The sequence below is a fragment of the Bos grunniens genome, chromosome 6, assembly GCF_055505025.1.
Source record: "Bos grunniens cultivar Pamir isolate PY7600 chromosome 6, Bosgru_T2T1.0, whole genome shotgun sequence".
In the NCBI taxonomy this organism is placed as follows: domain Eukaryota; kingdom Metazoa; phylum Chordata; class Mammalia; order Artiodactyla; family Bovidae; genus Bos; species Bos grunniens.
This window is the reverse complement of record NC_141170.1, coordinates 87,085,983-87,100,548: the sequence shown is the minus strand read 5'-3', so window position 1 is coordinate 87,100,548 and position 14,566 is coordinate 87,085,983. Positions and strand designations below refer to the sequence as shown.

The 14,566-nt window shown below is 38.4% G+C and overlaps 1 protein-coding gene across 2 annotated transcripts in view; it reads right to left on the bottom strand.

Moving 5' to 3' along the window:
- The window catches only part of GRID2 (glutamate ionotropic receptor delta type subunit 2), a 1,632,436-nt gene that overhangs the window by 615,483 nt on the left and 1,002,387 nt on the right, over positions 1 to 14,566 (bottom strand). For both annotated transcript variants that reach the window (XM_086406553.1, XM_086406551.1), the window contains exon 8: positions 1,663 to 1,782. In XM_086406553.1, the coding sequence (XP_086262679.1) occupies positions 1,663 to 1,782 (120 nt within the window). The remainder of the gene's footprint in view (positions 1 to 1,662; positions 1,783 to 14,566) is intronic.

Below are 14,566 nucleotides of genomic sequence, written 5' to 3'. Positions count from 1 at the left end.
AAAAAAAAAAAAAAAAAAAAACCATGAAAAGTAAAAGATGCAGAATCTTTTTATAATCAGGGAAATTCAAGTTGAAACAAAAAGATATATCATTATACATTGAATAACCTAATAAAAATTTAAAATCTAACAAAACCAGCATTTGGTGCAATGTGAATTCGAAACACTACTGGAGGTGTGTGAATTGGTAAATATGTAGGAAAGTAGGTTTGAGATTATGTTTCCTTGTGTTGCAGCAATTCTACTTCCGGATACAAATCCTATAGAAACACACACACAAGTACAATATTATATATCCAGATGCATGTCTAAGAATCTTCATAACATCATTACTTATGACAACCTAAAAGTGGAAACAGTAGACTGTGACACATAAATGCAATAGAAGCAGGCTACTGTAGATCATGACACATGTATACAATAGAAACTGACACAGCAATAGAAATGAATAAGCAATAACTGTTTGTAACAACAAGAATAACACAAAATGAAGAATACAAAAAGAAAAAAGAATATATGCAAAATGTGTTCATTCATAAATTGAATACTGAAAAAATGAATATTTAAGGATGTACCCTTAGATGATAAAATTATATTCAAAGACAAAGAAATTAATATCATAAAATTCAGACTAATGGTGATGCCACTGAGAAAAGATGTCAGGGATATGAACAGAAATAATATAACGAGGCTTTCAAGATGCTTGGTATGTTCTATTTCTTTACCATAGTAGTGGTTGTTTCATTTACAATAATTCAATAAACTATCCTTGTGCTTTATGCAGTTTTCTACTAATATATGTTTGCTATGCTTCATTATAAATCAAATAAAAACACATTAAGATAGTTTTGACTTCTCTAGCATAAATTTACCAAAAGGATTTTTATTGCTAATTAGAATAACTCTAAATTTCAATTTGTCTAAATTTTCTGCATCCTATACCTCAGCACTGGAAAGAAAACACCCACTGAAGAACTTACCGTCAATGCAGTTAGAGATTTATAACTATGAACTTATGTTTGCACATTCAATTACCTTAAGTTTTTCCCTACCAAAAATATCTAAAAATGGCGTATTGAAACTATAGAAAAATCATTTCTCCAGGGGTTTTTACATCTCTTGTTGAGAAAGTTACTGTCCCAGCAATTCATGAAAAATCCTTTATAGGCGCTCAACTTCTTACACGTGATCTGAAGTATATAAGAGTTCATTTCCTGCAAACCATTTTCTTTCTACTTATTACACGACATAGATAGTGAGATACTGTAATGTCACTTTTTATAGACTATCCCTCTTATCATATGAAATTTATCAAAGCTCTTATTCTGATTTTGTGTATCTTACAAGCTAAAAACCAAGCAGTTAGGCGTTGTGTAGATACTAAATTCACTACTGTATAAAATTACTATAGTGAATAGAAGATTATGCTAGTTCCCTAGGCAACAATAGGTTTATTCTTTCCCTTTATTTTAAGGCACAGAAAAATTTATTGCTTAATACTTCTAGTGAGTATGTAATGTCCTCTAATTCTCTTGCCTCTTCATTTCTCTCAAACTGTAATATAGACTTTAATGTATACTGTGACTATAATGCATGGAAAACAATCCAACATAACCATATTACTATAGGAAAAAGGAGATTTATCAATGTGTCTGGTCTTACTTTGCGAACACCTCGGCCAAGCTCTTCTCCATAGTTGGTTCCAAGAATTTCAAAATGGACGTTGGGATTGCCTCCATTTTCTCCAAATTCTAGCTCTCCAGTCAATCCACTGACTCCACCCTAAAAGAGAGAAAACAAACTCATGAAAGATTTTTGAAGATGTAAAATAATAAAAAGAGGATATCATAGGAACATGATTTTCATCTATAAAATAAATGTTTTCTCAAGCATGCAATTATTAACAGGCTATTCTTTAATAGATGCACAGCATTAATAGGAGTGCAATTGAAAACAACCTTAAGTATCACTTAATCCAATCCCATCCAATCTACTGAAAAGGAAATTCTGACCCAAAGAGGCAAATTGGTACTCATAATGACATCTTTGCATTGGTACTAAATTCCAGGCTAGGATTTGTGCCAACATATATTGAACATGCATGGATCCATTAGTCAAAATACAAGATACTTCCAGAGAGCTTAGAATCTACTCCAGAAACAAGTTTTGACAATACTCTTTCTCCAGCACAATTCCATTCTAATTTGAACTAGAATTACACTGGAAATCTTCAAAGCCATGGTTTCCAACTTCTGGAGTTTTGAATTTTCTCCTTTAAATATCTTTTTTCAAGTTAAAAAAAATCTAAATTAGTCTTGAACACTGTTTATAGTCTTAAACAGTAGTTTTAGCTATTGTGATTCACTGGGAATTTCCAAGCTTCATCTTTCATTCAACATAACAGATGTTCACTTTTCCAACAGATGGCAATGTAGGTCAGACTTCTCTTTTTTGTTTACCATTCTTTTCTCAGTTGAGTTTATCAGCCTTCACATTATTTAGGATTACAAATGAATACAACATTCCGAGTCACCTCTAAACTATTTCTAACTTAGAATTTTTGTCTGATAATCCTATATATTTGGACAAATTATCACCGTTTGTAAATTGCTTCAATTTTCACCTATGTAATCAGTTCATTTGCTCAGTCATGTCCAACTCTTTGTGACTCCATGGACTGCAGCACGCCAGGCCTGTCCATCACCAACTCCCGGAGCTTATTCAAACTCACGTCCATTGAGTCGGTGATGCCATCCAACCATCTCCTCCTCTGTCATCCCCTTCTTCTCATGACTTCAATCCTTCCCAGCATCAGGGTCTTTTCAAATGAGTCAGTTCTTTACATCAGGTGGCCAAAGTATTGCAGTTTCAGCTTCAGCATCAGTCCTTCCAATGAATATTCAGGACTGATTTCCTTTAGGATGGACTGGTTGGATCACCTTGCAGTCCAAGAGACTATCAAGAGTCTCCTCCAACATCACAGTTTAAAAGCATCAGTTTCTCAGTGCTCAGCGTTCTTTATAGTCCAACTCTCACATCCATATATGACTACTGAAAAAACCATAGCTTTGACTAGATGGACCTTTGTTGGCAAAGTAATGTCTCTGCTTCTTTTATATGCTGTCTAGGTCACTCATAGCTTTTCTTCCAAGGAGCAAGTGTCTTTTAATTTCATGGCTGTAGTCACCATCTGCAGTGAGTTTGGAGCCCCCCAAAATAAAGCCTCTCACTGTACCCACAGTTTCTGCATCTATTTGCTATGAGGTGATGAAACCAGATGCCATGATCTTAGTTTTCTGAATACTGAGTTTTAAGCCAAATTTTTTATTCTTCTCTTTCACTTTCATCAAGAGGCTCTTTAGTTCTTCTTTGCTTACTACCATAAGGATGGTGTCATCTCATCAGCATATCTGAGGTTATTGATATTTCCCCCAACAATCTTGATTCTAGCATCTGTTTCATCCAGTCCAGCCTTTCTCATGATGTACTCTGAATATAAGTTACATAAGCAGGGTGACAATATACAGCCCTCAGGTACTCCTTTCCCTATTTAGAACCAGGTTGTTGTTCTATGTCCGGTTCTAACTGTTGCTTCTTGAACTGCATACAGTTTTATCAGGAGGCAGGTCAGGTGGTCTGGTATTCCAATCTCTTTAAGAATTTTCACACTTTCTTGTGACCCACACAGTCAAAGGCTTTGGCACAGTCAATAAAGCAGATGTTTCTCTGGAACTCTCTTGCTTTTTTGATGATCCAATGGATGTTGGAAATTTGATAACTGGTTCCTCCGCCTTTTCTAAATCCAGCTTGAACATCTGGAAGTTCACAGGTCACGTCCTGTTAAAGCCTGGCTTGGAGAATTTTGATCATTACTTTGCTAGCATGTGAGATGAGCACAATTGTGTGGTAGTTTAAACATCCTTTGGTGTTGCCTTTCTTTGGGACTGGAGTGAAAATGGATCTTTTCCAGTCCTATGGCCACTGCTGAGTTTTCCAAATTTGCTGGCATGTTGAGTGCTGCACTTTCTTAGCATCATCTTTTAGAATTCGAAATAGCTCAACTGGAATTCCATCACTTCTACTATCTTTGTTCATGGTGATGCTTCCTAAGGCCCACTTGACTTTGCATTCCAGGATGTCTGGCTCTAGGTGAGTGATCATACCATTGTGGTTATCTGGGTCAAGAAGATCTTTTTTGTATAGTTCTTCTGTGTATTCTTGCCACCTCTTCTTAATATCTTCTGCTTCTGTTAGATCCATACCATTTCTGTCCTTTATTGTGCCCACATTTGCATGAAATGTTCCCTTGGTATCTGTAATTTTCTTGAAGAGATCTCTAGTCTTTCCCATTCTATTGTTTTCCTCTATTTCTTTCCATTGATCACTGAGGAAGGCTTTCTTAACTCTCCTTGCTATTCTTTGGAACTCTGCATTCAAATGGGTGTATCTTCCTTTTCTCCTTTGCCTTTGCTCCTTTTCTTTTCTCAGATAATTGTAAGGACTCCTCAGACAACAATTTTGCCTTTCTGCATTTGTTTTTCTTGGGAATGGTCTTGATCACTGCCTCCTGTACAATGTCACGAACCTCCGTCCATAGTTCTTCAAGCACTCTATCAGATCTTATCCCTTGAACCTATTTGCCACTTCCACTGTATAATTTAAGGGATTTGATTTAGGTCATACTTGACCGGTCTAGTGGTTTTCCCTACTTTCTTCAATTTCAGTCTCAATTTGGCAATAAGGAGTTCATGATCTGAGCTACAGTCAGCTCCCGGTCTTGTTTTTGCTGACTGTATAGAGCTTCTCTATCTTTGGCTGCAAAGAATATAATCAATCTGATTTTGGTGTTGACCATCTGGTGATGTCCATGTGTAGTCTCTTGTGTTGTTGGAAGAGAGTGTTTGCTATGACCAGTGCGTTCTCTTGGCAAAATTCGGTTAGCCTTTGATCTGCTTCATTTTGACCTCTTTAGTGTTGGTACTTAAAAATATTTCATTTGCCATAATCTCTAACTCAACTTCTATTCTGTTTGGCAGGTTTTATGCTGTCTGCTATGTCTCCTGTTTCATCTGTGTCTTGTATCCCATCACATGACACTAAGCTCACAGAAGCCATTCACACAAATTATTCCTCATTCATTCATTTCCATATTTAATCAGTTTCATTTTTCCAACAGTAATAATCAATAAAACAGATCCTTCAATGATATTTTTGAATAGCTTCTCTCTTATTATTCAGTTTTATTATCAAAAATTTATAAATTTGAATTATCTGTGCTCTTCTCATATGTGATTAAACAGTCAACAACATGAATTTTGAAGTCAGATTTCCTGGATGTCAGATTTTGAAATCATATTTCAAATCCTAAAAGATGATGCTATGAAAGTGCTGCACTCAATATGCCATCAAATTTGGAAAACTCAGCAGTGTCCACAGGACCGGAAGAGGCCAGTTTTCATTCCAATCCAAAAGAAAGGAAATGCCAAAAAATGCTCAAACTACTGCACAGTTGCACTCATCTCACACACTAGCAAAGTGATGCTCAAAATTCTCGAAGCCAGGTTTCAACAGTACATGAACGGTGAACTTCCAGATATTCAAGCTGGATTTAGAAAAGGCAGTGGGACCCAGGATCAAATTGCCAACAACCATTGGATCATCGAAAAAGCAAGAGAGTTCCAGAAAAACATCTATTTCTGCTCTATTGACTATTCCAAAGCCTTTGTGTGGATCAGAACAAACTATGAAAATTCTTCAAAAGATGGCAATACCAGACCCACCTAACCTGCCTCCTGAGAAACATGTATTCAGGTCTGGAAGCAACAGTTAGAACTGAACATGGTACAATATCCTGGTTCCAAATAGGGAAAGGAGTACCTGAGGGCTGTATATTGTCACCCTGCTTATTTAACTTATATGCAGAGTACATCACGAGAAACGCTGGGCTGGAAGAAGCACAAGCTGGAATCAAGATTGCCAGGAAAAATATCAATAACCTTAGATATGCAGATGACACCACCCTTACGGCAGAAAGTGAAGAACTACGGAGCCTCTTGATGAAAGTGAAAGAGAAGTGTGAAAAAGTTGGCTTTAAACTCAATATTCAGGGAACTAAGATCATGGCATCTGGTTTCATCACTTCACAGCAAATAGATGCAGAAACTGTGGGAACAGTGAGAGATTTTATTTTTTTTTGAGCTCCAAAATCACTGCAGATGGTGACTGCAGCCATGAAATTAAAAGACACTTGCTCCCTGGAAGAAAAGTTATGACCAACCTAGACAGTAAATTAAAAAGCAGACATTACTTTGCCAACAAAGGTCCGTCTAGTCAAAGCTATGGTTTTTCCAGTAGTCGTGTATGGATATGAGAGTTGGACTATAAAGAAAGCTGAGTCCCAAAGAATTGATGCTTTTGAACTGTGGTGTTGGAGGAGACTCTTGAGTCCCTTGGACTGCAAGGAGATCCAACTAGTCCATCCTAAAGGAAATCAGTCTTGAATATTCATTGGAAGGAATGATGCTGAAGCTGAAACTGCAATACTTTGGCCACATGATGCGAAGAAATGACTCCTTGAAAAGACCCTGATGCTGGGAAAGACTGAAGTCATGAGGAGAAGGGGATGATAGAGGATGAGATGGCTGGATGGCATCACCGACTCAATGGACATGAGTTTGAGTAAACTCTGGGAGTTGGTGATGGACAGGGAGGTGTGTTCTGCTGCAGTCCATAGGGTCGCAAAGAGTCGGACACGACTGAGTGACTGAACTGAACTGAACTGAATACCTGTATTTTATCAATGTAGCGGAGTCTACTAGCTGTATAAACCTGGCTAAGTCACTTTAATTTCTCTATGTCCCAATTTCTACATGTTAAATGCAAAATAATAGTATGTACCTGAGAAGATTATTACGTAAATAATATAGAAGTGTGTTTGATAAATTATGAGAGCTTAATTAGTATGATCATCATAATCATTATCTCCATGATTATTTAATTTTTTTGGTTTATAATTCATCTAGAAATTATAATCATGCTCCTGTTCTTTTTTCAACTAAAGTTTATGAGGATTGCAAAACTCATGCTTGGAGATGTACATAGCTTTGGAAAATGCTTTTGTTAATTTGACTCAGTTATATTTCATTGCATGGCAACCCACTCCAGTATTCTTGCCTGGAGAATCCCATGGACAGAGGTGCCTGGTGGTCTACAGTCCATGGGGTAACAAAGAGTTGGAAACGACCGAGCAACTAAGCACAGCACGTATTTCTTTGACTAGTATTTGGGGAGTCAAGAGTTAAAGCAGCTGGTCTAGGTTCTGTCTACCCTCTTTTTGATATGCATATTTGTGTATGTGCTAACGGAGCAGCCCAGGGAGGGAGATAAAAGGAGGTAAATGAGTCTAATGCCCTTGTCAACTGCAACTCCAGGTAAAGGATGAGTAATATTTACTAGGAAGAAATGTCTTATCTATAAAAGCCCTTAGCAAGATGTTCCAGTCTAAAGAATTATAGTAAACAAACTCTGAATCAATGGACTAATGGTTTATGGCTCCCTGGAAAATGTCCTAAAGCTTTATACTTTCTAGGGCAAAAACAGAGATATTTCATAACGTAAATGCTCCGTATTGTGTGACATAGGCTTTCAAAGCCTTTTTTTGGACACAGAACATACATGTATGTCTGATGTAGGAAGAAAGGACTTGCAGAGCCATGCAGAATTTCAAATGAACTCTCTCTCCTTTGTCAGTGTCTCTTGATTGCCTTTATCTTTGATACGGTTAAACTATCCTATTCTGATAAGGGAATCCAATACTGTTATTCACTCAGTACTAATATTTCAAGGAGCCCAATTATCACTTAAGGTTTTAAAGACTGGGGTTTAAGGACAGTGGATCTGATTATCATAAATATCTCCAAATGAGAAATACTGTAGGAATTTGATTGACGAATATAGCTTGTATTACTAAACGTAATTCAAACTACTGGTATTCAGAAATCTTTTTATAAGTGCTTTTTATGCTTTCAATCACACATCTACTTCAGTAATGCTGCTGCTGCTGCTAAGTCACTTCAGTCATCTCCGACTCTGTGTGATCCCATAGACGGCAGCCCACCAGGCTCTGCCGTCCCTGGGATTCTCCAGGCAAGAACACTGGAGTGGGTTGCCATTTCCTTCTCCAATGCATGAAAGTGAAAAGCGAAAGTGAAGTTGCTCAGTCACGTCCGACCATCAGCAACCCCATGGACTGCAGACTTCCAGGCTCCTCCGTCCATGGGATTTTCCAGGCAAGAGTACTGGAATAACTTTAGTAATATTTCCAATTATATCAGAATCTTACATTTCTGACAGCACTTTATTTCCAGGAAAAGGAGGGTATCAATATACATATCAATATGATTGCTACATTGCAAAAATGCTATCCTCCTGAAAATTCTAAACTTTGGATAACCAGACTGCCTGGCATTGTATTATTATTATTCCCCATCGATACTCAAAGCCATTATCAGCCAGTCTCTTCTCTGGCTCATAGCTGGTACTGAGCAATACAGGCCAATTTAGTGCATATTGCACACGTTACAAAATTCCATAAATCAGTGAACCCACATTTAATTTACTATGGCCTCCACTTATCTTTTTTCACTTTTTTGACTTCATAATTTACCTGCTTTATGTTATATTCTTAATGAGCTGTTAGCATGTGTAATCAGTAAAACTTTCCTTCATGTAGCATAAAGGATGTTTAAGAGGTTAATATTTCAAGCAAATAAACCCTTTAACTGAAGCCCCTGCTTAACTACTCAGACTTGAACTCTCTGCTATTTGGTTGCCTAAGAATATTCTCATGTTTTTGAGCTTCTATTTTTCTCATCTATCCCCAGATCAACGTTGAAATTAGAGCACTGGTAAAAATGTGTGCTGGCCAGGTGGTAATGAGCAGTCATCATCTTTGTGCATGCATAGCTGCAGTCTTTTAATCTCTTGATACAGCTGATTCTAAACAAAATAAGCTAATGGGACATTAATAGTATGAATAACGCATACAGATAATTTTTACATGTCCATTAAACTGACAGTAATAATTGCCTCCAGAGTAAACCTTTTGAAAAATATCAAGTAAAATCAGTTTGGATTTCATCATACACATTATATAGAAATACCAGTGTGCATCAAATATAAAAAGCAGAAGAGAAGAGGAAAGAGTAGATCAAAGGTTGGGAATAATTTACCACTGGATAATCAGTTCTTGAAAAGGCTTAAGTTTGATGCTCCCTTGTGGATAGGATAAGTTGGAAAAAAGAAGAAAAAAAATCTACTAAGTATTTATTTCACTCTCTTTATGAGGCTGAAGGGTTTATCCCTATTTTTGAAACTGGAAAGTAACTGAGACACATGTTTGGAAAGTCAAAGGAAACATCAAATATTTATGACACTTGTCTAATTTCCTTATACATATTCCTAGGTTCCTTGGAACTGCAGACATGCTTGATAACTAAAGACACCCTGGCAAATAAACTAGCCCAGCAAGGCAATGAACACACCGGGAGATGCCAGCCTCAGCAGTGTGTCCTGATGCCCTCATGTTTCTTCAGTTAATTTCAGTATGGAAAAATCCCTGAGAGAAAGAAAATACTATATTTCATACTCAGAAAAGAGACAGAATTTATATATAAGAACTAGAATACAATATGCCAAAAATAAATAAATAATAAAACATAAATATTTGTGCAAAATGGCTAGGAAAAGTTGAGTTGCCATATAACATTTATGCATATGTATATGTGTATACAGATATAGATATATTCATTCACCACTTCTGATGGCTCAGTGGGTAAAGAATTCGCTGGCAATGCAGAAGTTCCAGGATCAACCCCTGGGCTGGGAAGATCCCCTGGAGAAGGAGATAGCAACTCACTCCAGTGTTCTTGCCTAGAGAATTCCTTGGACAGAAGAGCCTGGTGGGCTACAATCCAAAGGGTCACCAAGAGTCAGAAACAACTGAGTGACTAAACATACATATTCATGCTTATAAGCATACATATACACTCAAGGATTCCTTCATAATAGAAACTTGAAGCAAACTGAGCAGGAAATAGGAACCTACTAACATTCTGGTCGCACTACTTACATCACAGAGAAGAAACCAGTGCCCTGACAACTAGGTATTTGAGGAACCTGAACTAAAGCCTTCAAATTGTGCCTGATATTCTTCCTCTAGATCATGTAAGCTGTGTGTCAAATATAACATATGCAAATCACACTGCTCAAAAGATGTCTGTTGAACTAAATTAAATCAGAACAGATACCGTTTTATCCACTTTATGATTCAAATGCCCTGAAGTTGCAGGGAACATTGATGGGTCCACAGGAAGATTATTCTAAGGACACTGATTTGCATTTTTCAAAGCTCTTGTGGCAAAAAGTTTATTTGTACCCATTTCTGTCAAAAGGCTATCTCATATTCCAAGTCTGTACTGTTTCTGGTAAGTCACATTATGTTTTCCTAAATTCTCTTTCTCTCCTTCAGGTTTATAATTTTAAACAGTAACACAAAAAGCAAATAATATATTTATGTTACTCTAAATATACACAATAATATATTTTGTATATACTCTAAATATACAAAATAATATATTTATGTTACTCTAAATATACACAATAATATATTTTGTATATACTCTAAATATACACAATAATATATTTTGTATATACTCTAAATATACAAAATGATATATTTATGTTACTCTAAATATACAAAAATACAAAAACCAACAAGGGAAGATCAATCAGGACAAAGGAGTAAGACAATACAGACGTAAGACATAATGCAGAAGAAGTGAGAAAGACTTACTTCTTATAAAACTTCCCTTAGGAGCACATCAAAAATATATTTACACGTGGAATTACTCTTCCTGAAAACTAACTGGAAAATAGCAGACAGCCTCATAAAACCAAGGCAGTAAGAAAGAATTCACATGTAATCAGGTAGGAAGAGAAGAGAAACAATCAGGTTAGGACTTGTGACCCTGGGAAGGGACTCAAAGGAAAAGAGAGATCACAAGGGCAGACATCCTCCCTGGGGCGTGAGCAATTTACATCACATATTGGGCTCCTCAGGCCTGGGGTCTGACAAAGGGCAGAGCTGCCCCCTGGGTGGAGGGCTGCTGAGGAGGAGGGCTGTGGGAAGCCTGGACTGAGCCTGTGAAGAGTGTGCATGCTCTGGCTTGAGCCCAGGGCAGGGCAGAGAGGGCAGTGTGAGACTGTACTAGCAGCTGCCCAGCACATCGGAGAAGGCAATGGCACCCCACTCCAGTACTCTTGCCTGGAAAATCCATGGACAGAGGAGCCAGGTAGGCTGCAGTTCATGGGGTCGCTAAGAGTTGGACACGACTGAGCGACTTCACTTTCACTTTTTACTTTCATACATTGGAGAAGGAAATGGCAGTCCACTCCAGTGTTCTTGCCTGCAGAATCCCAGGGGCGGGGAAGCCTGGTGGGCTGCCATCTATGGGGTTGCACAGAGTCGGACAGGACTGAAGCAACTTAGCAGCAGCAGACCTGGCACATAACCCAGCCTGAGCCTATCGAATGTTCCAACATTGCTTACGTCATGACTCAGTTCTGCACTGGATTGAGGACTGCCATGACTGAGGAAAGAGCTAAGCCTTGGAACACAAAGGAGACTCAGACCTGGGCAGCATCTAGGCAGGGAGGGGGCAGCCTTTTTTGGCACTTACACAGGTGTCACATCAGAGGCAGCCTGGATCTCTGTCTACAGCCAACCTTCTGTAACCCATGCCCCACAATGCTCTGAGAGCCCACATGGGCCCCTGCTGCTCCAGCACTGCTCTCCCGTGGGGCCGGGATCCCAGAGCTGTGGGAGGGAGAACACTGACTTAAAGGGAAAGGAGTCATCACGGATCCAGACTTCAGGGCTTCTGCTCCAGCAACTTTGGATCTGACCCCATACCAAATAGGGTGCATCACATGAAGCTTAGGAACTTTACCATGGTCTACAAAACCTTTCCTAATCTTTCCCCTGTCTATCTGTTTTAGCCAATGAAGAGCCATGTTCCTGTTGTGTTTCTATTCCAGCCCCCTCAGTCTTTTTTCAGATGCTTAAATATGCCAAACTCTTTTTTCCTCCAAACCTACTTACATTATATTGCTCTTGCATCAGATATTCTCCTCTATAACCCTGCAATATATGCAATACACTCCTCTTTCCTTTTCTGGATAATGCCTATTCATCATAAATGTTTCCGCTTATCTATCACTCTTATGCCTAAGTAGGTCCTCCAGTCACATACTTCCAGAACAGTTGGTATTCCCCCTTTTGTCGAACAGATCACACTTATAATTATTTTTGATATTTCTATTTTTCTTCCTTTTTCTGTGATCTCATAGTACAACATATGGTAGCTCAGTTCAGTTCAGTTCTGTTCAGTCGCTCAGTCGTGTCCTGCTCTTTGCGACCCCATGAATCGCAGCACATCAGGCCTCCCTGTCCATCACCAACTCCCGGAGTTCACCCAGACTCATGTCCATCGAGTCGGTGATGCCATCCCAGCCATCTCATCCTCTGTTATCCCCTTCTCCTCCTGTCCCCAATCCCTCCCAGCATCAGAGTCTTTTCCAATGAGTCAACTCTTTGCATGAGGTGGCCAAAGTACTGGAGTTTCAGCTTTAGCATCATTCCTTCCAAAGAACACCCAGGGCTGATCTCCTTTAGAATGGACTGGCTGGATCTCCTTGCAGTCCAAGGGACTCTCAAGAGTCTTCTCCAACACCACAGTTCAAAAGCACCAATTCTTCGGCACTCAGCTTTCTTCACAGTCCAACTCACATCCATACATGACCACAGGGAAAACCATAGCCTTGACTAGACAGACCTTTGTTGGCAAAGTAATGTCTCTGCTTTTGAATATGCTATCTAGCTTGGTCATAACTTTCCTTCCAAGGAGTAAGCATCTTTTAATTTCATGGCTGTAGTCACCATCTGCAGTCATCTTGGAGCCCAAAAAAATAACGTCTGACACTGTTTCCACTGTTTCCCCATCTATTTCCCATGAAGTGATGGGACCAGATGCCATGATCTTCGTTTTCTGAATGTTGAGTTTTAAGGCAACTTTTTCACTCTCCTCTTTCACTTTCATCAAGAGGCTTTTTAGTTCCTCTTCACCTTCTTTCATAAGGGTGGTGTCATCTGTGTATCTGAGGTTATTGATACTAGTAGTACTGAATAAATATTTGAGTGAATATATACCATATAAGAATTATTTTTAATATTTTAGCCATTTTAAAGAATACTCTTTTAGATATCAATATGTATCAGCGTATCTCTTTTAGGATAATATGTATCACCACGTATCAAGTTGATACTAAAAGATCTGAGATATAGACACACATGTTGATATATTCTATTTTCCCACAGTAGGTACTGAAAATAACTACCACAAAGGATTTAGTAGAAATTGATCAATTAAACCATTGTGGAAGTATTTAAGGATCTATCAAATCTTGTTAGGCTTACTTGTATCGAATACATGCAAAATGTCAGTGCTTTTATATGTAATCACATATTTTGAGTGTAATAGTTTTCTTAGTTTGTTCTTTAATTAAACAAAAGATGTAAGCATATTCTTTATAAAACTCAGCTCTGATTCTGTCACTTATCTATGCCCTCAAATTCTTTAAAATCTTTCATTTACCTACAAAATTAATTCCTTTCCTCAACCTTTTTCCAGTCTCAACTACTCTACGTGTCCTGTGCACTCTGGTAAATTAATCGATCTTTGTCAGTGTCTATGTGACTTATTGCAATAGATATGTCAGCTACAGTGCTTCTACCACCCCAAATATGTGCCTCTCCATAACTTTACATTCATTGTTGTTTAGTCACTAAGTACTGTCTGACTCTTTGCAACCCCATGGACTGATTTTCAAGTTAAGAGGCTACCAGTTCCATGCCATTTTTTCTAATTTTTTTCTTGGTTTGGGGTCAGGTTCCTCAGGAAACAGCTCTGAGATGGAGATTTGCTGGTGTCTAGGAGGGTTCCTTCAAGTGCTCCTATGGAAAGTATATGCAAGGAAATGTGGCAAAGGGGAATGGACAGAGGGAAAGGCTTAAGTGCAGCACAACTTCTACAGCAGCTCAGGTGACCCCATGAGCCAGTCTGTAGGTGCGGTATCTCTTCATGGTTAACCCAGATGGAGGCCAGGCACTCAGACCTTCCTAGTTCTGCAACGACCAGCCAATGTGCACATGCTCTTCCAGAAAAGGAGTAGAGCAGAACTCCTCTGCCAAGAGAGGTCCTAGATGGACTCAGCTGCGTGTCCTCCCTAAAAGGAATACCTGAGCCATGAAGCATAGATCCGATCTGCATCACACATAGTAGACTCTGCTAAGATTCCATAGAATTCTATTTTTACCACATTTGAGGCTCTTTATTATCTCTCACCTTAGAGTATACCTTTGTGTATACTTATTAGCCATTATTCACAACTAGGTTCTAAATAGCTTTTTGGGAAATCACACAAAAGCATTGAACAATAGAGTCCATGT